We start from the raw sequence: 22,479 nt of genomic DNA on the forward strand, positions 1-22,479 counted from the left end.
GAGGAGATTCACCAGGATGTTGCCTGGGCTGGAGCATTTCAGCTATGAAGAGAGACTGGAAAGGCTAGGGTTGTTTTCCTTAGAGCAGAGAAGGCTGCGGGGGGACTTATTTATTTTATTTTTTATTTAGAGATATAGCACTGAAACAGGCCCTTCGGCCCACACTTGATTGAAGTATACAAAATTATAAGGGGCATTGATAGGTTAGATAGGAAGAAACTTCTTCCCTTAGCAGAGGGGTCAATAACCAGGGGGCATAGATTTAAGGTAAGGGACAGGAGGTTTAGAGGGGATTTGAGGAAAATTTTGTACACCCAGATGGTGGTTGGAATCTGGAACGCACTGCCTGAAGAGGTGGTAGAGGCAGGAACACTCACAACATTTAAGAAGTATTTAGATGAGCAGTTGAAACGCCATAGCATACAAGGCTATGGGCCAAGTACTGGAAAATGGGATTAGAATAGTTAGGTACTTGATGGCCGGCATGGACACGATGGGCCGAAGGGACTGTTTCTGTGCTGTATAACTCTATGACTCTATAAGGTTCTCTCTTGCCTCCTTGGCATGTTGCACAATCTGCCTGGCCTTTGGTGCAAGGTCTTTACCATTTAGTATTGCTTGCTCGTTTCCCTCGTCCACATCCTCCTTGTAGGTGGAGGAATGTCACTCAGGCACCTCATTGTCAGGTAAGTCTTTCCCCCTCTGCAGTGCTCGATTGTGATACACAAGACCCTCGCTGGGGCATAATGCAGGGCTCCACTGGATCGATTGAGGCAGTGGAATCTCAACTTCAGTCGCCAAATGGCCTGCTTGATGGCCGCTCGAGTGTTGCCGTGGCAAGTGTTGTACCTTTCTTCCATTGCAGTCCAAGCGTTTCTCACAGGCATAAGAAACCAATGCATACCCCACATCTCTGAGAATCCATCCCTGAAGGCGAGTGGGGGGCCTGAAAAGCTGCGGCCCTGTGGGACAGTTGAGGTATGTAGGCATTGTGGCTGTTTCCCAGGAAGCAGGCACACACCAGTTGAACATCGATGGAATAAAAGCCCTTCCAGTTGACGAATACGACGGGCTGGTCCATGGGAGACTTGATGGCCAGATGCATGCAATCTATCACACCTTGCACCTGGGGAAATCTAGCGATGGCCCCGAACCCGATGGTCCTCTTGGCCTGACTGTCATATTGGTCTGGTCGTGCACATAGTCGTTGGCCCTCTTGAACAGTGCATTGGACACCTCTTTGATGCAACGGTGGGCTGCTGCCTAGGAGACCCCACACATGTCCCTGGAAAGATTCAGCTGCATAGAAGTTTAGTGCCATGGTGATCTTCAGGGCCACTGGCATAGGGTGACTGCCAAATCCCAGAGGTTACAACTCATCCTGCAGTAAGGCACATAAGTCGGTGATGGCCTCCTTGGAGAGCCATAGTCTTCATTGACAATTGTGTTCGGTCATTTGGAGGTAGCTGATTTGAGTCTGATACACTCTCTGGCATATATGGGAACTTCTCAGCATGGCTGCCTGCTGCTGCTCTCGTTGTGGAGCTTCACGGTCAGACCAGAGAAGGGGCGAAAGGGGAGCCTGAGCCCTTTCCTCACCTGGTCATAACAGCAGCATTGCCACCTTGATGTGACGGGAAGCTATTTTAAATTGCTGAGCAGTTTCTTAATTAATTTACATCTCATTATCCTCAATTTAATGGTTGGCTCTTGATTTAGTGGATGGCAGGCAAGACACACATGCCTTCGGGTTCACAACCATTAAAAGTTGGTGGCACTGAGGTGAGAGGCTTCATCGGAGGTGCCGCATCATGTCACAGGAGTCCAAAAATACCGTGCCAGGTGACCTGTGGGCCTGCAGATCACTGATGATGAAGAGACAATCCTGACTTGGCAACAATTCTCCCAGCAGAGTCCCGGATGGCCCTCAGTGCCCAACCTTACTGATAACTGATCCTCTCTTCCAGCAGTATGACCGACCAAACATTCCTCACAACAGCAGTATGACCAACCAAACATTCCACACAACAGTCTGGTAATGCAATAAACCCCCGCAAACCCATGCTAACCCCTTGATGGGCCCCAAGATCCCAACACCACTTGACGAGCACCCGAGAACCCAAACCCCTCCCAGAGCCCCTGAGACTCAGAACCCCCTTGCAGAGTCCCTGAGACCCTGAACACCTTTCCAGAGCCCCCGAGACCCCAAACCCCTTTTCAGAGCCCCTGAGATCTTGAATCCCCTTGCAGAGCTCCTGAGACCTCGAACCCTCTTGCAGAGCACACAGCAACACAGTCTGACAATGGCTTCCGAATCCCCCTCTCCCTCCAATGCACCAATGCTCAGGGATGCCTCCCCATTGCAGCACTGAAGCCTCTCACCTCAGTGCCACCAACTTTTAATGGTTGTGAACCCGAAGGCATGTGTGTCTTGCCTGCCATCCACTAAATCAAGAGCCAACCATTAAATTGAGGATAATGAGATGTAAATTAATTAAGAAACTGCTCAGCAATTTAAAATAGCTTCCCGTCACATCAAGGTGGCAATGCTGCTGTTATGACCAGGTGAGGAAAGGGCTCAGGCTCCCCTTTCGCCCCTTCTCTGGTTTGACCGCAACAGGGTTTATTCTTTTAACGCAGTAATTTAGCTTACCACCTCAGTGAGCACTTGCTCCTGTTCCACAAATTATAATCACAAATGAACCAATCAGACAGGTTTTCTTGATTTTAAACAAGAAAGATGTAAGTTTATTAACCTTATCACTCTAAACCAGTTAAAATTACTAAAAAACATGACGCATCTACGTCCACATTCACACGAGAGGCACACACACATACAAATAGATTACCAGGGGAAAACGGCGTTGGGAGGTTGAAGTAAAGTCCATAATAAATGGAATTCAAATACTGAGTTTCAATGTCTTTAGTTGAAGTTAAAGCCTTGAAGTCCTTGCTGGGCCACGTGCACAATTCGGGCTTGCTTCTCTGGTTCCGGAAGGCAGGAGAGGGGCTTTATCCATGGCCCCTGGGTATTGACTGCAAGGATCTGTAGTCTTGAGGCTTAGTAGCAGGCACCAAGGCTTCCCTGGGACTTTGCTGGAGAGAGAGAGAGGTCCTTTCTTGGAGTTCAGTAATTGTCTTTCTCAGGCACAATTCACGAAAACTCAGCTTTACACAGACTGTCATGTCATGTGACCACCTCTTTGTTTGAAACAGCACCTTCTGGAATGATCTTTGAAATTCAAGGCTGTTCAGACATACTTGGTGAGTGGGGGGAGGGTTTGGCTCTTTCAAAGTCAATGGGTGCCAACGGTTTTTGATGATCAACATTGACAAAACCATTCCAGGTAATTTAATCAGAGAGCACCCCCATTGTTCTGGCTAGACTGGGTAATCACCTCGGTCTCCAGTCAGCCTTTGGCTTTTTATGTGCAAATTTGTGCCTGGCCATCTTTAGTTGCGCTGTGCTGCTTTTTTTCAAAAGTTATTTGTAATAATGTCCAGTAAAAAGTCTCAGGCAAAGTTCCATACAGTAAAATTAATATTTTCCATTTGACATTTGCCATTTCTGTCACACTGCCATGGTGCTTTCCCGCCGCTGACAAAATCCCGAAACGACGTCACACGTCAGATTTCTGGGCGGATGGTTCCGACGTGATTCTCCCCTTCCCTCCCACACCATCCTTCCTACTTTAAATGGTTGCATTACATTCTGCCCATGAGTCTTATCCAACACAAAAACAGCTTTAGTGGGGGAATTAGACACACAAGTGTCATGAACTCTGATGTCTGAGAGATAAATTATTAAATCAAGATTACTTTGCTAATGACTATGTCTTGACTAATTATCTGTTTCTTTGTTGGCAATTTCTTTCGGCTGATCCTAATTAGAAATAGTAGCGCAAGGGAATGACCATTTCTTCACTTGTCTCACCCAATGCCAGCACCAAGCTCCCAGTTAGGTGCAGCATGGTTAATTTTAAGAGTCAAGCTCCTCTTGCATTGCCTCTCTAGATGAGGTACAGCATGGTTTGTTTTAGGGTAAAACTATTTCTGCATTTCCTCTGCATTAACCACTCCCATGGGCTAGATGTGAAGCAAAATTCAACTGATATTGCATCATTAACTCAACCTCAGAATAGCATCCCTTATCAACAAAAGCCACCCTTGTGGTCTCATTACCACCTTAATGCCAAACTATCGACAGTTTTTTGTGGTAGAATTGCACCCATCAGAAATTGAGTTGCGATTCCCCCAAACTTGTTTTGTATTATCCTTACAGAAACCAGAGAGATCTTTAACCAATTGTTTGGGTTGGATTGGAATCCAAAGGCTAGAGGTAAAGGCCAACATGCTAGCTGAATGAGCCAACCAGATCCTACCATAATGATTTCATGTAAACAACACGATGCGTTATTATTCGTGCTTAACCGTCAGACTGAGCAGATCATATAAAGAGAGGTGAAATTAAAACCTACGTGTCATAGACATTGAGAAGCCAGTTCAGACACATGTCCACAGAGAGAGGCACATTAACAATGATCCCACGCTCCTGCTCGAGGTGATCATACATTGCAGTCAGGCACTGGATGATTTCCAGAACATCGATTGGCTGGTCGCTCTGTTGTAGTTTGTACTGAGTGAAGATGTTGGAGGCACTGGCCATGCTCAACAGGTCCACTGACAGTGGATAATGTAAACATAGCAAAATAAACAACATGAAGCATTCTATTAACAATCAGAGTACAACATCACTAATGACAGTAAAAGGATTTGAAAACAGACTGTCCAGATAAAACATGCCCTTTTAGAGGGCATTAATTGGAAGGATTTAAGTATAGAATTTTGTCGAGTTTGCATAGGAGTGGAAACTCCTTTTCCTTTTGAATGCTGTGCTTTGCATTTGGGTTCTCTCCTCTGCTCCCTCTATAAGCACTACACAGTACTCCCTGGGACCAAGAGCATAGGCAGATGAGAGAGATCTGCTTCTAAAAGATTAACATGGTGACTTACAGCCCAGCCACTAAGAACAATGCCTGCACTAATTTTTCCCTTTCTTTGTGTAGGAAAGAATCTCTTTGCACATAATCACATTCTTTATAAACTGGTTTACAATTTCATAACAAATAGAATGCAGAGTAACTCTCTCCCACCTACATGTGGGCAAACACCAGGTCTCTGCTGGACAAAAAGAGGAGATGGGGAGTATTGAATAGAAACCAGGGCTCTTATGGCAATGATCCAGCCAACATTGTTTACTTAACATGGTGTCTTCTCCAAAATGAAAATGAATCGCAGGCAAAGTACAGTTAGAGCTTTTATAGCTTTTACAGTTAGAGGTTAGCCCGACTACATTTCACAAGAGGATGTCATTAGTTTCCCTTAAAAACAGTAGATTGGAATATGACAGTCTGTCACCTTGATTTTTAATTTCCCTATTCAAATCTCGCAGGGGCTGACTGATGAATTTAGAAATCATAATCACTGCAACCGTATTTGTGGAACAAGGAGGGGAGGAAGTGTTTGAAGTTGGTAAATGTTGAGTGTTTATTTGTTGAAGGTGTAACCTCTTCCTTTTAAGGTATTTTCAGCCCTCCCCTCTCCACACACATTGCAGTTGAGAAGTCACCAGGGTGGCCTATATTCCCAGTCCACTGCAAACCCCTTGTTGAAGGAAGGTACCAATTACAAGATAACAGTAATCTGTCCTCCAATTTTCTCTTTCTCTTTGTAGGGAGGAGCTGGCCTCACTTCCACATGGCAATGCAGCTGATATTGAGAGTTTATTAAAGCTGGTAATGCAGTCCTGGATCATATGCTGGCCACACCTGGAAGCTAAGAGGTTTACCTCGCTTGATAATGCATGGTCTGTTCATCAGCATTTTTTAAGGCATTCATGGCAAATTGTACATGATCTGCTAGAGGCTAAGCTTTCTTAAGACCTTTCCTTTTGTTTTTCTGAAGGACTTCAGTTACATCATGGGGAAATGGCCTTATTTAAATGAAAAATAGGGGCTTTAATGAGCTTAGAGCACAGTTGCTGAGCAGGGCCTTCAGCATGTGAAGGGGTAGATCTTGCGCCTGTGATAATGTAGAATGGGTGATAGTGAGTCAGTAGCCTATCATGCATCTCTGTTAAATTCAATGGTAATTAAAATTGGGACAAAAAGAAAAAGGAAGCATTCGTAAGGGCTGGAAGGTGAGGAACAGACGAATCCCTTGATGGATATAAAGGCAGTAGGAAGGAACTTAAGCAAGGAGTCAGGAGGGCAAAAAGGGGTCATGAGAAGTCTTTGGCAAACAGGATTAAGGAAAATCCCAAGGCTTTTTATACGTATATAAAGAGCAAGAGGGTAACCAGGGAAAGGGTTGGCCCACTCAAGGACAGAGAAGGGAATCTATGTGTGGAGCCAGAGGAAATGGGCGAGGTACTAAATGAGTACTTTGCATCAGTATTCACCAAGGAGAAGGACCTGGTGGATGATGAGCCTAGGGAAGGGAGTGTAGATAGTCTCAGTCATCTCATTATCAAAAAGGAGGAGGTGTTGGGTGTCTTGCAAAGCATTAAGGTAGGTAAGTCCCCAGGGCCTGATGGGATCTACCCTAGAATACTGAGGGAGGCAAGGGAAGAAATTGCTGGGGCCTTGACAGAAATCTTTGCATCCTCGTTGGCTACAGGTGAGGTCCCAGAGGACTGGAGAATAGCCAATGTTGTTCCTTTGTTTAAGAAGGGTAGCAACGATAATCCAGGAAATTATAGGCCGGTGAGCCTTACGTCAGTGGTAGGGAAATTATTAGAGAGGATTCTTCGGGACAGGATTTACTCCCATTTGGAAACAAATGGACTTATTAGCGAGAGACAGCATGGTTTTGTGAAGGGGAGGTCGTGTCTCACTAATTTGATTGAGTTTTTTAAGGAAGTGACAAAGATGATTGATGAAGGAAGGGCAGTGGATGTTATCTATATGGACTTCAGTAAAGCCTTTGACAAGGTCCCTCATGACAGACTGATACAAAAGGTGAAGTCACATGGGATCAGAGGTGAGCTGGCAAGATGGATACAGAACTGGCTTGGTCATAGAAGACGGTGGGTAGCTGTGGAAGGGTGCTTTTCTGAATGGAGGGATGTGACTAGTGGTGTTCCGCAGGGATCACTGCTGGGACCGTTGCCGTTTGTAGAATATATAAATGATTTGGAGGAAAATGTAGCTGGTCTGATTAGTAAGTTCGCGGACGACACAAAGGTTTGTGGAGTTGCGGACAGTGATGAGGATTGTCAGAGGATACAGCAGGATATAGATCGGTTGGAGACTTGGGCGGAGAAATGGCAGATGGAGTTTAATTTGGATAAATGTGAGGTAATGCATTTTGGAAGGTCTAATGCAGGTGGGAAGTATACAGTAAATGGCAGAACCCTTAGGAGTATTGACAGGCAGAGAGATCTGGGCGTACAGATCCACAGATCACTGAAAGTGGCAATGCAGGTGGATAAGGTAGTCAAGAAGGCATACGGCATGCTTGCCTTCATCGGTCGGGGCATAGAGTATAAAAATAGGCAAGTCATGCTGCAGCTGTACAGAACTTTAGTTAGGCCACACTTAGAATATTGCGTGCAATTCTAGTCGCCACACTATCAGAAGGACGTGGAGGCTTTGGAGAGGGTACAGAAGAGGTTTACCAGGATGTTGCCTGGTCTGGAGGGCATTAGCTATGAGGAGAGGTTGGAAAAACTCGGATTGTTTTCACTGGAACGACGGAGGTGGAGGAGTGACATGATAGAGGTTTACAAAGTTATAAGCGGCATGGAGAGATTGGATAGTCAGAAGCTTTTTCCCAGGGTGGAAGAGTCAGTTACTAGGGGACATAGGTTTAAGGTGAGAGGGGCAAAGTTTAGAGGGGATGTGTGAGGCAAGTTCTTTACACAGAGGTTGGTGAGTGCCTGGAACGTGTTGCTGAGGGAGTTGGTGGAAGCAGGTATGATAGCGACGTTTAAGATGCATCTTGACAAATACATGAATAGGATGGGAATAGAGGGATACGGACCCCGGAAGTGCAGAAGGTTTTAGTTTAGGCAGGCATCAAGATCGGCGCAGGCTTGGAGGGCTGAATGGCCTGTTCCTGTGCTGTACTGTTCTTTGTTCTTTGGGATAGATGACTGGCTATCACTCATTTTATATTTTATCACTAAGCCAAGTTCTACCTGCAAATGCTTGTGACCCATCAAGTTTTCATCATCTCTTAATGGGCACTCGGTAGGCCTCATTGCCTGATACTATAGATCCTCAATGCCAGAAGCACTATAGTGGCATTAGCGTTCCTGTATTTGAGGCTTGATGTCCAAATGTGGGCTATTCTGGGCAGGTCTACAAACTGGACCAGGCATCAGACCAGGGGATTTGGGGAGTTTATAAGCATTATTTCAAATCAGGCTTTGAATTCATTTAATTTTATTAAGAATCTAACATAGTTTCTAAGAGCAGAAAACAATACAAACCACTGCCTGACTGCTTCACGGCCATTGGCAGAGAATGCAGTTCTTTCTGAACATAGAAAGACAATATTCAGTGTATTAACACCTAATCTGTACTAATGCTTTGTCTTTCAACACACCATTAACATATTGTTTGCCTTTGCTCCGTGACCTTTTGGTCAGCTATGCGGCCTGGTCCAATCTAGACCTCCTTTATTACCTCTTGCCCCACCCCCACCTCACTTGCTTATAACCTGTGACTTTTCTAATATTTGTCAGTTCCGATGAAGGGTCACTGACCCGAAACATTAACTCTGCTTCTCTTTCCACAGATGCTGCCAGACCTGCTGAGTGGTTCCAGCATTTCTTGTTTTTATTTCAGATTTCCAGCATCCGCAGTATTTTGCTTTTATTTTATAGAAAGACAAAGCTTTGAAATGAATCAGATACTTACACCGAAGTGCCTTCTGCACACGTCTCAGCTTCATGGCTGTTCTATAAGCTGAGAATTTGATGTTATTCAGAGCAGCTGTTTGGAAAAAGTGGAAAAGAACACAATATCTATTACTTTACATCATTCGCCCTAGTGAGAGGACATTATTTTACACTGTTCAAAGATCAACCAAATGTTATTAAGTAGTGACTGATTCAGTATCATATTTCCACTGCTGGAGTAACAAGACAGGGAAATGGATTTGAAAAGTCATGCTGCAACAGTCAACATCAATAACTCGTTGTCACTGCAAACTCGAGTTGGTTTACTTTTCTCGGCTATCCGTTTTTTAAAGAGGTTTCCAAGCAATACCTGATTTGCAGAATGCCAAAGGCTTCTGTGAACATCTGTAATAAAAACAGGCTTCAGAAAACAGGCTTCAGAAGACAGTATTGTATAGGATATCTCACCAAGTGACTGGTACAGTTCGGTCATCTTTGGGTGATCCCAGCATGTGGTCTGGCCCTGGTGACTGAAAGGATAAAGAAAGCACATTGAAGGACAATGCTTGTTAAAAGCTGTTCAATATCTGAAAAAATTAAAACAAGAAGATTTGATTTTTGAGTCATGATTGCAGTTTACTTGTGATGAATTGTGAGGTGATTGTATGAATTGAAAAGCTCTCTCATGGGTGAGAGGTACAATAGTTATTGACGAAAGACCAAGGTCAATAATTGATGTCAGGTTGTGAACACATTGAGGAGTTCAGATGACTCTGTAAAACAATATATTTTGTAAGTTGTGTTTATTACCAAAAGGGATGCCAGTACTGGAAAAAAAAAATGGTTCCCCACTCCTCCACTTTTCTTCCACTGTCCTAAAGGTGCTGACTTATTCTAGAGTATTCATCCATGTGTGTTGGCCACCCAATGGTGCCTCATCCTGGTGGGTATTTTCACACGTGAATGTAAACAGTGATTGTCAGTGAGCTAATTTGCCACAGGAAGCACCAATCAAGCCCAATTCTGTCCTCATCTGGCACCCACCCATTTTCCTTCCAGCAGAGATCATTGGACAGCACCGAGAAGCACAATATTCCCCACTGATATTCCACCCCTCCCCAGCCCAAGGACACCTTGGCCAACCTTATCATCACTCCTAGCACTGTGGCCAAGACCATCTATCTCAGCAAGAGCAGAGGATTAAGCAATATGGGGGTAATTTTAAACTTATGCTGATAGTAAACAGCAGATGAAATCAGATCGGCAACCTTTGCCTGATAATTGAGAGAGGAGCGTAACAGGCAGCCGGTCCAATACCACCCATTTCAACCAATCACCAAAAGTTAAAATTACCCCCATCTTGATTCCACAGTGGACAGTGCAATTACACATTGAGCCACTGGGGAACTATGGACACTTCCTCTAAATGTCATCCTACACAGGTTAAAAACTACTTGTAATTATAAACGTGAACAAAATGTACTCTTACACCCAAATCAGGAATAGATTAATACATGATACCATCATCTCCTAGATACTGAACACTATACAGATATTAATATGGGTCCATAGAAACCTTCGTTTGTTTGGATCAGGGATCAAACAGTGACTGCTAGCTGAAACTTTATAGGAAGCTTTAGAAGCTAATGAAAACTCATGAAAGAAAGCACAAAATGTACATACATCCCTGAAACATTGATCTGTATGTTACCTTTGATCCTCATTCTCTCTCATTTGCATGCAAATTACTTTTACAACTGGAATAAGCCAGTTTACCATGAAAACCCTGCACTGACATGGCACTTCACCATGGCAAGTTTTCATTCTGCTGTCTGCCGGAGCTTGAGATTTTAATGAGGTTTTGAATTCAGGATTAATTTTTATCGCCTACACTCAGGTTTATTTTGGACCAGGCTATCTGGTAGAAAAATAAAATTAAAAAATAAATTGAGACAGTTAAAATGCGATACTTAAAGGAGCATCCCTCAAAGTAATTTTCAAATTTAAAGGAACTCCTACTTGAAATGAATTGGCTATGACACTATATTGTTGTAAAACAGTTACAAAAATGAATAATCTTGGAAATACACAATGGGTTCATCAAAACTGGGAAAAGAAAAGACTGATTAATGTGTTGGGTGTACCTGCTGAAAATGTTCAGCATTTTCTATTTTTATTTTTGATTCTCAGTGTTCACAGATTTTCTTTGCACCATCTGTGCTAAGAACACCCCAAATTGACCCTGATGTCAATTCTTCACGACGGTCCACATAAGCACAGTGCAACAATAAAGCACATAGTACCTTTAAAACATCAAAGCATGCTGTTGATCTCCCTCTTTGCTTGTGTAGCTCATAAATCATTCATGGTGTGAAGTGGTTAAAGAAAGAGCCCGGAAGGCTTCTTAAATGGTTGTAGGTTCAGAAATTGAGAATGAGTATAAAGCAACGTAAAATGTGACAGTCACAAGAACTGTTGTGGGAGTTTGAATAGGACCCTGCCCTCTGTCTGACTTTTAGCATTTAATTGTTCAAACTGTGCAACGAGATAAACACAATCACAAAATCAGCAACAGGGATACTTTGCTTTGCCATGGTTTTGTACTCACTGCCCCAGCTGTGGGCCCCTTCATAGATAGCTCTCTGTGAATGACTCAACATATTCCTACTGTGCTTTAATATTATCTGCCCTGTTTCTGAGGCGGTTTCATTAACAGACAGGCCAAGCAGCACTTGGGCAGAGTTACAAATCGAAATCCTGTGGGATGAACTTCTATCTGTGCCAATGAATTAACAGATACTAGGATGTACGGTTGCAAACCTCATTCTTCTATCAGATCTGTTATTACATCGTGGTTCATTCCTACCTATCATTCTTATGACTCTTGTCCAAATTCTGCCCATCACATTGGGAAGTTTTAATGTGTTTGCATTCCTGTCTGCCCCATTTGATCACAGGCACCAACCAATAGGAAATAGGTTAACCATTGCATGAAATAACAATGTAATGAAATTCAATGTGCTAAAAATGGCATGGCGAGAAAATTAAACTTCCGGCAATTTGATCAGTCTGAAGCTTCTCAAGCCAACTTTTATCTCTGCTCATAACTCTGTGAATCCACTAATATTGAAAAGAACATCACTTGCTATTAATCTGCCCTTCCAGCAAGAGTTCCATCTTTTAAACATTGTTTTAAAATGTTTTAAATGTACTATGTGCTTTACTGTTGCACTGTGCTTCCAGAAGGCATTTGACAAGGTGCCATATAAAAGGTTATTGTAGAAAATAGGAGCTCATGGTCTAGGGGGTAACATATTAGCACGGACAGAAGAATGGATGGCTGGCAGAAAACAGAGAGTATGCATAAATGGGTCCTTTTCTGATGGCAGGATATGACAGGTGGAGTCCCGCAGGAGTCTGTGCTGGGGCCTCAACTTTTTACAATTTATATCAATGACTTAGATGAGGGGAGTGATGGCATGGTAGCCACATTTGCAGATGACACAAAGATAGGTAGGAAAGTATGTTGTGAAGAGGACATAAGGAGCTTGCAGACCGATGTAGATAGGTTGAGTGAATGGGCAAAAATCTGGCAGGTGGAGTATAATGTGGGAAAATGTGAAGTTGTTCACTTTGGCAGGAAGAATAAAAAAGCAGAGTATTACTTAAACGAAGAATTACTGCAGAATTCCGAGGTGCAGAGGGATCTAGGTAGTGCATGAGTCACAAAAAGTTAGTTTGCAGGTACAGCAAGTAATAAAGAAGGCTAATGGAATGCTATCCTTTATTACGAGAGGAATTGAAAATAAAAGTAAGGATGTTATGCTTCAGTTATACAGGGGATTGGTGAGACCACATCTCGAATACTGTGTGCAGTTTTGGTCTCCTTATTTAAGGATGTAAATGCATTGGAGGCGGTTCAGAGGAAGTTTACTAGATTGATACCTGTATGCCTTATGAGGAAATGTTGGACAGACTGGGCTTGTTTTCACTGGAGTTTAGAAGAGTGAGGGGAGACTTGATTGAAGTTTATAAGATCCGGAACGGTCTTGACAAGGCGGATGTGGAAAGAATGTTTCCTCTTGTGGGTGAGTCCAGAACTAGGGGGAACTGTTTTAAAATTAGGGATCGCCCTTTTAGGATGGAGAAAAGGAGAAATTTTTTCTCTCAGAGGGTTGTGCGACTTTGGAACTCTCGGCCTCAGAAAGTGGTGGAGGCAGGGTCATTGAATATTTTTAAGGCGGAGGTAGATAGATTCTTGTTAGGCAAGGGAGTCAAAGGTTGTTGGTGGTAGATGGGAGTGCGGAATTCGAGACACAAACAGATCAGCCATGATCTTATTGAATGGTGGAGCAGGCTCGAGGGGCCGAATGGCCTACTCTGCTCTTATTTCATGTGTTCGTATGTAGATATGATCGTATGTCCATCTGGTTCCTTGCCAAAGCTGTCTCTTGTAACTTCAGTGAATCCTCCTCTCATCTTTCTTCCATCCCAAATGTATATTTATCAGCTCTTCTAGGTGTTTAAATTGCACTGTGGATTAGAGCTAGTATATGCGCTTAGTGTTAAGGAGTAATCAATTTGTGCATTAGCACCAATGGCATGGGTGTTCATTTTTGCCCATGGTCCTAAACATATTCTTGTGAATAAATAATACCTCTAATGAACTAGCCTGGCATAAACCTTTTGGTTTGCTAAAGGCTTGTTAAGCAGTAATTAATGGGGAATGTGCATATTTATATTGGACATATTTCATACACACATTGTATTTATTTCTCCTATTTAAAGCTGGTGTTAAATAGAACAGCAAGCAGGCAGCATTCAAGGAAAATAGAGCAGGAGATGTCAAATTGTTGATTAAAATCTATTAAAAAAGAAGAGTTCTATAGTGTAGTGTGCAATGTCTGGAACCAGCTAAGGACAGTATTAGAGGATCAGAGGAGTTGAAAGTTCAATGGTGCCATGGAGCAGTAGCTGGAGACGCGGACCCAAATTTCCTGTTGTGTGGCATTCCCTGAATGTAAGGAACCATTTATTCAACCCATTGCTGTTTGCACGGTAATGTCCCCACCTTTATTTATAGGAAGAGCCATTTTTCTCAAACCTTTAGAAGGTTTGCAACCTTGTGCCCGAGAATAACATCAGTTACTTCACTAACAAATGGAAGGTCATGTCTCCAACTCTTCGATTTGTAACGCTGCCCAAGTTGGGTCATGTTTGATGGTGATTAACCAGCTGATCTTTACCTGCTCAATTTTGTATGTTAATATTTCAATGTGTGTTTATATTTTAAGGCGACCAATAATTTTCCAATTATTTGATTTGAAAGACAGAATGCCAGGTTGGCTTGTAGGAGAATTAATTACTTGTAGCTCCGTTAACACTTAGTGTGGCATAGAGCATGTTGATGTGTTGCATGCTTCACAATATTGCTAATGAAAGAGGAATACGCAAAAATTCAAAAGAGAAGCTTCAGCAAGACAGATCCCAGGAAAAGGATGATGAGGAACACTGAACCTCTGCAACAGACCAGTCAATGACTGAAGCATTAACAGGCATTCAATAACAAGTATTTTATTCCCTGCCCACACCAAGGTCTGTACATAAGTAGGGCAGAATGCAGGCTATGTGTGGGTAAACCTATAATATATTGAAAGTTTATGAATAGCAGGCACTCCTTATGCATACAGGAAGGTCATGTTTGAATATCATGCTATTTCTATCAAATCTGAGGATTAGTTTTAAGAAGTAAGATATGTATAAATTGTGTATAATTATATTTACCTTTCACTCCTCACCATAACTAAGTGGTGCTGCTGCTCCTCCAAATTCCATCTCTATGGTCCTTTTGTCCTGACACTAAGTGGTTCTGCCCTGCAGGTTTATTTTATTTTAAGGTTATATTTATTTTTATGCAGTTGATCTCACTTCCCCCTGTTACCCCTTTCCATCCACTTCCTATCTGTGGCTTGCCCAGCCTTGCCATCATGGACCACCTGTTACCTCAGGTGGGAGGTGAGGGGGTCTCTGCTTCTTGCCCTCTTGTCTTCCCCTGGACTGCCTGTACTCAGCAAGGCAGGACTCCCATTGCCCCATGATTGCTATTTGTTCTTCACCACACCTATTTTTCCTTGCAGCAGAGTCTCTTCCAGTTTGCTTGCTGCCAGTCCACTCCCTGCTCCCTGCTTTGCACTACTCCTGGACATACTTGTCAGCACTCCCAGATCTGCTGTCTGCATTTCATCAGTGTGCCAGCACCGAGTACCTATTGTGCTAATAAAGTATTTGGCAACTGTACAATGTAAGAACAATGAGTACTTTGAAAACTGCGGTTTAGTTGCAATTGCTGTTGCCATGTTTCCACGTGTGACAATTTTGAAAGGTTACAAAAGTCTTTGGAGCAAGAATGGTGAGACATAAAGGTCAGAAGTAAAGGAAATAGAGAAAGGCGATGGAAATGGGGGATGGAACAGAAATTTAGGGGACAGAGGTGAAGGGGCAGAAAGAATAAAGCTTGGGTGGTGGGGGGGAATAGAAAAATAAATGAAAGAGGAAGCCGCAGACTGCCTCTCCACAGAGGGTACAGCACTTTTCATAAGTCATTCCTGGGATGTAAATTTCTAGTTTCACTAAAACCCAACAAAACCATGATTTCAACAATAACTTTTATTTATATAATGCTATTAATGCATAATGCCATTAACAAGGCACTTCACAGGAAAATTACCAATCAAAATTTGACACCAAGCCACATAAGAAGATATTCGGGCAGGTGACCAAATCCTTGCTCAAAGAAGTAAGTTTTAAGAAGCGTCTTAAAGAAGTAGAGAGGCAGAGAGGTTTAGGGATGGAATTCCAGAGCCTAGGGCCTAGGCAGCTGTAGGCACGGCCAACAATGGGTTTTTAAAAAATTCATTCATGGGATGTGGGCGTCGCTGGCCAGGCCAGCATTTATTGCCCATCCCTAATTGCCCTTGAGAAGGTGGTGGTGAGCTGCCTTCTTGAACCGCTGCAGTCCATGTGGGGTAGGTACACCCACAGTGCTGTTAGGAAGGGAGGTCCAGGATTTTGACCCAGCGACAGTGAAGGAACGGCGATATAGTTCCAAGTCAGGATGGTGTGTAACTTGGAGGGGAACTTGCAGGTGGTGGTGTTCCCATGTATTTGCTGCCCTTGTCCTTCTAGTTGGTAGAGGTCGCGGGTTTGGAAGGTGCTGTCTGAGGAGCCTTGGTGCATTGCTGCAGTGCATCTTGTAGATGGTACACACTGCTGCTACTGTGCGTCGGTGGTGGAGGGAGTGAATGTTTGTAGATGGGGTGCCAATCAAGAGGGCTGCTTTGTCCTGGATGGTGTCGAGCTTCTTGAGTGTTGTTGGAGCTGCACCCATCCAGGCAAGTGGAGAGTATTCCATCACACTCCTGACTTGTGCCTTGTAGATGGTGGACAGGCTTTGGGGAGTCAGGAGGTGAGTTACTCGCCTCAGGATTCCTAGCCTCTGACCTGCTCTTGTAGCCACGGTATTTATATGGCAACTCCAATTCAGTTTCTGGTCAATGGTAGCCCCTAGGATGTTGATAGTGGGGGATTCAGCAATGGTAATGCCATTGAACGTCAAAGGGAGTTGGTTAGATTCTGTTTTGTTGGAGATGGTCATTGCCTGGCATTTATGTGGCGCGAATGTTACTTGCCACTTATCAGCCCAAGCCTGGATATTGTCCATGTCTTGCTGCATTTCTACACGGACTGCTTCAGTATCTGAGGAGTCATGAATGGTGCTGAACATTGTGCAATCATCAGCAAACATCCCCACTCTGACCTTATGATTGAAGGAAGGTCATTGATGAAGCAGCTGAAGATGGTTGGGCCTAGGATACTACCCTGAGGAACTCCTGCAGTGATGTCCTGGAGCTCAGATGATTGACCTCCAAAACCACAACCATCTTCCTTTGTGCTCGGTATGACTCCAGCCAGCGGAGGGTTTTCCCCTTGATTCCCATTGACCTCAGTTTTGTGAGGGCTCCTTGATGCCATACTCGGTCAAATGCTGCCTTGATGTCAAGGGCAGTCACTCTCACCTCACCTCTTGAGTTCAGCTCTTTTGTCCATGTTTGAACCAAGGCTGTAATGAGGTCAGGAGCTGAGTGGCCCTGGCGGAACCAAAACTGAGCGTCACTGAGCAGGTTGTTGCTAAGCAAGTGCCGCTTGATGGCACTGTTGATGGTGGAGCGATTTGAATTGGGAATGCGCAAGAGGCCAGAATTGGAGGGTTGTAGGGCTGGAGGAGGTTACAGGGATAGGGAGGGCAAAGGCTATGAAGAGATTTAAAAACAAGGATGAGAATGCTAAAATCGAGGCTTAGCTGGACTGGGAGACAATGTATGTTAGTGAGCACAGGGGTAATGGGTGAATGCGACTTGGCACGAGTTTGGATAGCAGAGTTTTGGATGCATTCAAATTTATTGAGGGTGGAAGATGGGAGGCCGGCCTGGAGAACATTGGAATATTCAAGTCTAGAGGTAACAAAGACATGGATGGGAGTTTTAGCTGCAGATGAGATAAGGCATGTGGAAGAATATGTGCTCTAAAGCTCATCTCAGGGTCAAATAACATGCCAAGGTTGTGAATGGTCTGGTTCAGCTTCAGATAGTGACACAGAATCTGCCCACCTTCACTCACAAACCTCTGTCCCAGCCTCAGCCCTTGGAATGCCTTTTTGTCCCAACCAATTGCTCAATTCTTTCTCTGTGTTCCAGACAGAGGGTGCTGTACTTTTTATAAGTCCTTCCTGGGCTGTTAAATCTCTAGTCTCACTAAAACCCAACAAAACCATGACTACAACTGCAATTTTCATTTCGGATGCATTCAAGTTTATGGAGGGTGGAAGACAGGAGGCCAGCCAAGAGAGAAATGGAATAGTCAGATTGATAGGTAACAAAGTCATGGATGAGGGTTTCAGCTGCAGATGACATGAGCCAGTGGCAGAGATGGGTGATGTTATATGAGCTCTATTTGTTTGGCTGTTTCCCTTTTTTTCCACCAGGCAACTCAGCATTTCTTGCAATCTGCTTTTAGAACCATAGAACCATAGAAAAGTTAGAAGGAGGTCATTCAGACCATCTTGTCTGCGCTGGCTGAAAAACTAGCCACCCAATCTAATCCCACCTTCCAGTACCTGGTCCGTAGCCTCGCAGGTTACAACATGTCGGGTGCATGTCCAGTATCCTTTAAATGATTAAGGATTTCTGCCTCCACCATTGATCCGGGCAGTGAATTCCAGACACCCACCACCCTCTGGGGGAAAAAGTTTTTCCTCATGTCCCCTCTAATCCTTCTATCAATCACCTTAAATCTGTGCCCCCTGGTAATCAACCTCTCTGCTAGGGGAAATAGGTCCTTCTTGTCTACTCTATCTAGGCCCCTCATAATTTTGTACACCTCAGCCTTCCTCTGTTCTAAGGAAAACAACCCTAGCCTATCCAATCTTTCCTCATAGCTGCAATTTTCAAGCCCTGGGAACATTCTCGTAAATCTCCTCTGTACTCTCTCTCAAGACCAATAATGTCCTTTCTGTAATGTGGTGACCAGAACTGTATGCAATACTCCATCGGTTCCGATGAAGGGTCACTGACCCGAAACGTTAACTCTGCTTCTCTTTCCACAGATGCTGCCAGACCTGCTGAGTGGTTCCAGCATTTCTTGTTTTTATTGCAATACTCCAGCTGTGGCCTAACCAGCGTTTTATACAGTTCCAGCATTACATCCCTGCTTTTGTATTCTATACCTCAGCCAATAAAGGAAAGCATTCCATATGCCTTCTTCACCACTCTATCTACCTGTCCTGCCACCTTCAGGGACCTGTGGACATGCACTCCAAGGTCTCTCACTTCCTCTACCCCTCTCAATATCCTCCCATTTATTGTGTATTCCCTCACTTTGTTTGCCTTCCCCAAATGCATTACCTCACACTTCTCTGGATTGAATTCCATTTGCCAAATTTCCGCCCACTCAGCCAAACCATTGATATCATCTGCAGTTTACAGCTATCCTCTTCATTATCAGCTACATGGCCAATTTTTATGTCATCTGCAAATTTCCCAATCATACCTCCCACATTTAAGTCCAAATCATTAATATATACCACAAACAGCAAGGGACCCAACACTGAGCCCTGTGGAACGCCACTGGAAACCGCCTTCCATTCGCATAAACATCCGTTGGCCATTACCTTTTGCTTCCTGTCACTGAACGATTTTGGATCCAACTCACCATATTCCCCTGTATCCCATGGGCATTTACTTTTCTGACCAGGCTGCCATGTGGGTCCTTGTTAAATGCCTTACTAAAATCTATGTAGACAACACCCACTGCACTACCCTCATCAATCTTCCTTGTTACTTCCTCAAAAAATTCAATTAATTTAGCAAGACTCGACCTTCCCTTAACACATCCATGCTGACTGTCCCTGATTAATCTGTGCCTTTCTATGTTACAGTTTATTCCGTCTCTCAGAATTGATTCTAATAATTTGCCTACTACCAAGGTCAGACTTACCGGCCTATCATTATTTGGTCTATCTCTTGCATCCTTTTTAAACAATGGTACAATGTTTGCAGCCCTCCAGTCCTCTGGAATCTCACCTCTATCTAGTGAAGATTTGAAAATGAGCAAACATCTGCTATTTCCTCCCTGGCTTCCTTTACACCCTGGGATACAATCTATCTGGCCCTGGTGATTTATCCACTTACTAGGACTTCAGAACCTCCATTACTTCTTCTCTCATTATTCTTATTGTACCTAATATTTTACACTCCTCCTCTTTAACGGCAATGTCTGCATCATCCCTCTCCTTTGTGAAGACAGAGACAAGGTACTTATTAAGAATCCTGCCCACATCTTCTGCATCCATGCATAACTTACATTTCTAATACCCTTACCTTAGTTATCCACTTGGTCTTAATGTACTGATAAAACATCTTTGAGTTTTCCTTCATTTTACCTGCCAATACTTTTTCATGTCTTCTCTTTGCTTTCCTAATTTCCTTTTTTACTTCACCCTTGCACTTTCTATACTCCTCTAGGCTTTTTAGGTTTTAGGTATTTTAGGTTTTAGGTGTTTTGTGACCGTCATTAGCTTTCTTTTTCTGCTTTATCTGTATATCCTATATACTTCCAGATAACCAGGGAGCTCTAGATTTGGCAGTACCACCCTTTTTCTTTGTGGGGACATGTTTACACTGTGCCTGTAGGATTTCACTTTTGAAAGCCTCCCACTGGTTTGCCACTGATTTTCCTTCAAGTAGCTGTATTCCAGTCCACTTTCGCCAGGTCACCTCTCAGCTTCGTAAAATTTGCCTTCCGCCAATTTAGAACTTTTACTCCTGTTCCATCCTTGTTCTTTATCATAATAATTCTAAATCTAACTGTATTAAGATCATTATCTCCAAAATGGTCACCCACTGCTACTTCATCCTCTTGCCCAGCTTCATTTCCTAAGACTAAATGTAGAATTGTATACCCTGTCGTTGGGCTTGTTACGTGCTGGCTAAAATAATTCTCTTGAATGCAGTTCAAGAGTTTTGTGCCCTCATACCTACAGTACCCTATTGTTTCTATACTCAGAGATTTTCCTACATATTTGTTCTTTAATCTCTCTCTCACTATTTGGGGGTCTATTGTCCACACCTAGTAGTGTGGCCGCCACTTTTTTATTTCTGAGCTCAATCCATATGGCCTTATTTGATGATTCATTTCGCATATCATCGCTCCTCACAGCTGTAATTTTTCAAAATAAAATTTTGACTGTAATCTTCCGTTGTGAACATTTCCTTTTTTGATGCAAATATGATATGCATTTAAGAGTCAACCACATTGCTGTGGGTCTAGAGTCACATGTAGGCCAGACCAGGTAAAGACAGCAGATTTCCTTCCAGATTTATTTATTGAATTCAAATTCCACCTTGTGCTGTGGTGGGAATCGAACCCATGTCCCCAGAGCAATACCCTGGGTCCTAATTACTAGTCCAGTGACAATACTACTACACCGTCATCTCCCCCCACCTGGAAATAAAAGCTAGTCTAATGATGGCCATGCAACCATTGTCGGTTCATCTGGTTCACTAATGTCCTTCAGGGAAGGAAATCTGCTGTCCTTACCTGGTCTGGCCTACATGTGACTCCAGATCCACAGCAATGTGGTTGACTCTTAAATGCCCTCTTAAATGGCCTCACAAGTCCCTCAGCTACGAAGTTAATAAAGAATGAAACCGGACGGACTACCCAGCATTGACCTAGGCACTGGATATGACAACGGGAAGCACAGCCATGTCAACCCTGCAAAGTCCTCCTTACTAACATCTGGGGGCTTGTGCCAAAGTTGGGAGAGCTGTCCCACAGATTAGTCAAGCAACAGCCTGACATAGTCATACCCACAGGATCATACCTTACAGACAATGTCCCAGATACTGCCATCACCATCCCCAGGTACGTCCTGTCCCACTGGCAGTACAGACCCAGCACGCAATATTACAAGTGTGGCCTAACTATGGTTCTGTACAGCTGTAGCATGACTTGCCTATTTTTATACTCTATGCCCTGACCGATGAAGGCAAGCATGTTGTATGCCTTCTTGACTACCTTATCCACCTGCGTTGCCACTTTCAGTGATCTGTGGACCTGTACGCCCAGATCTCTCTGCCTGTCAATACTCCTCAGGGTTCTGCCATTTACTGTATACTTCCCACCTGTATTAGACCTTCCAAAATGCATTACCTCACATTTGTCCAGATTAAACTCCATCTGCCATTTCTCTGCCCAAGTCTGCAACCAATCTATATCCTGCTGTATCCTCCGACGATCCTCATCACTATCCGCAACTCCACAAACCTTTTTGTCGTCTGCAAACTTACTAATCAGACCAGCTGCATTTTCCTCCAAATCATTTATATATACTACAAACAGCAAAGGTCCCAGCACTGATCCCTGTGGAACACCACGAATCACAGCCCTCCATTCAGAAAAGCACCCTTCCACTGCTACCCTCTGTCTTCTATGACTGAGCCAGTTCTGTATCCATCTTGCCAGCTCACCTCTGATCCCATGTGACTTCACCTTTTGTAACAGTTTGCCATGAGGGACCTTGTCAAAGGCTTTACTGAAGTCCATGGAGACAACATCCACTGCCCTTCCTTCATCAATCATCTTCGTCACTTCCTCAAAAAACTCAATCAAGTTAGTGAGACATGACCTCCCCTTCACAAAACCATGCTGCCTCTCACTAATAAGTTCATTTGTTTCCAAATGGGAGTAAATCCTGTCCCAAAGAATCCTCTCCAATAATTTCCCGACCACTGACATAAGGCTCACCGGCCTGTAATTTCCTGGATTATCCTTGCTACCCTTCTTAAACAAAGGAACAACATTGGCTATTCTCCAGTCCTCTGGGACCTCACCTGTAGCCAATGAGGATACAAAGATTTCTGTCAAGGCCCCAGCAATTTCCTCCCTTGCCTCCCTTAGTATTCTAGGGTAGATTCTATCAGGCCCTAAGGACTTATCTACCTTAATGCTTTTCAAGA

The 22,479-nt window shown here is 43.6% G+C and overlaps 1 protein-coding gene across 1 annotated transcript in view; it reads right to left on the bottom strand.

Annotated features, from left to right (window-relative positions):
- drp2 (dystrophin related protein 2) overlaps positions 1-22,479 on the bottom strand; it is a 102,892-nt gene that overhangs the window by 41,925 nt on the left and 38,488 nt on the right. Inside the window, exons 8-10 of the mRNA XM_068047680.1 lie at positions 9,374-9,435; positions 8,925-8,999; positions 4,479-4,680 (exon numbers count right to left, since the gene is read on the bottom strand). Of these exons, the coding sequence (XP_067903781.1) occupies positions 4,479-4,680; positions 8,925-8,999; positions 9,374-9,435 (339 nt within the window). The remainder of the gene's footprint in view (positions 1-4,478; positions 4,681-8,924; positions 9,000-9,373; positions 9,436-22,479) is intronic.

Source organism: Heterodontus francisci, chromosome 15 (assembly GCF_036365525.1).
Source record: "Heterodontus francisci isolate sHetFra1 chromosome 15, sHetFra1.hap1, whole genome shotgun sequence".
Classification (NCBI taxonomy): Eukaryota; Metazoa; Chordata; class Chondrichthyes; order Heterodontiformes; family Heterodontidae; genus Heterodontus; species Heterodontus francisci.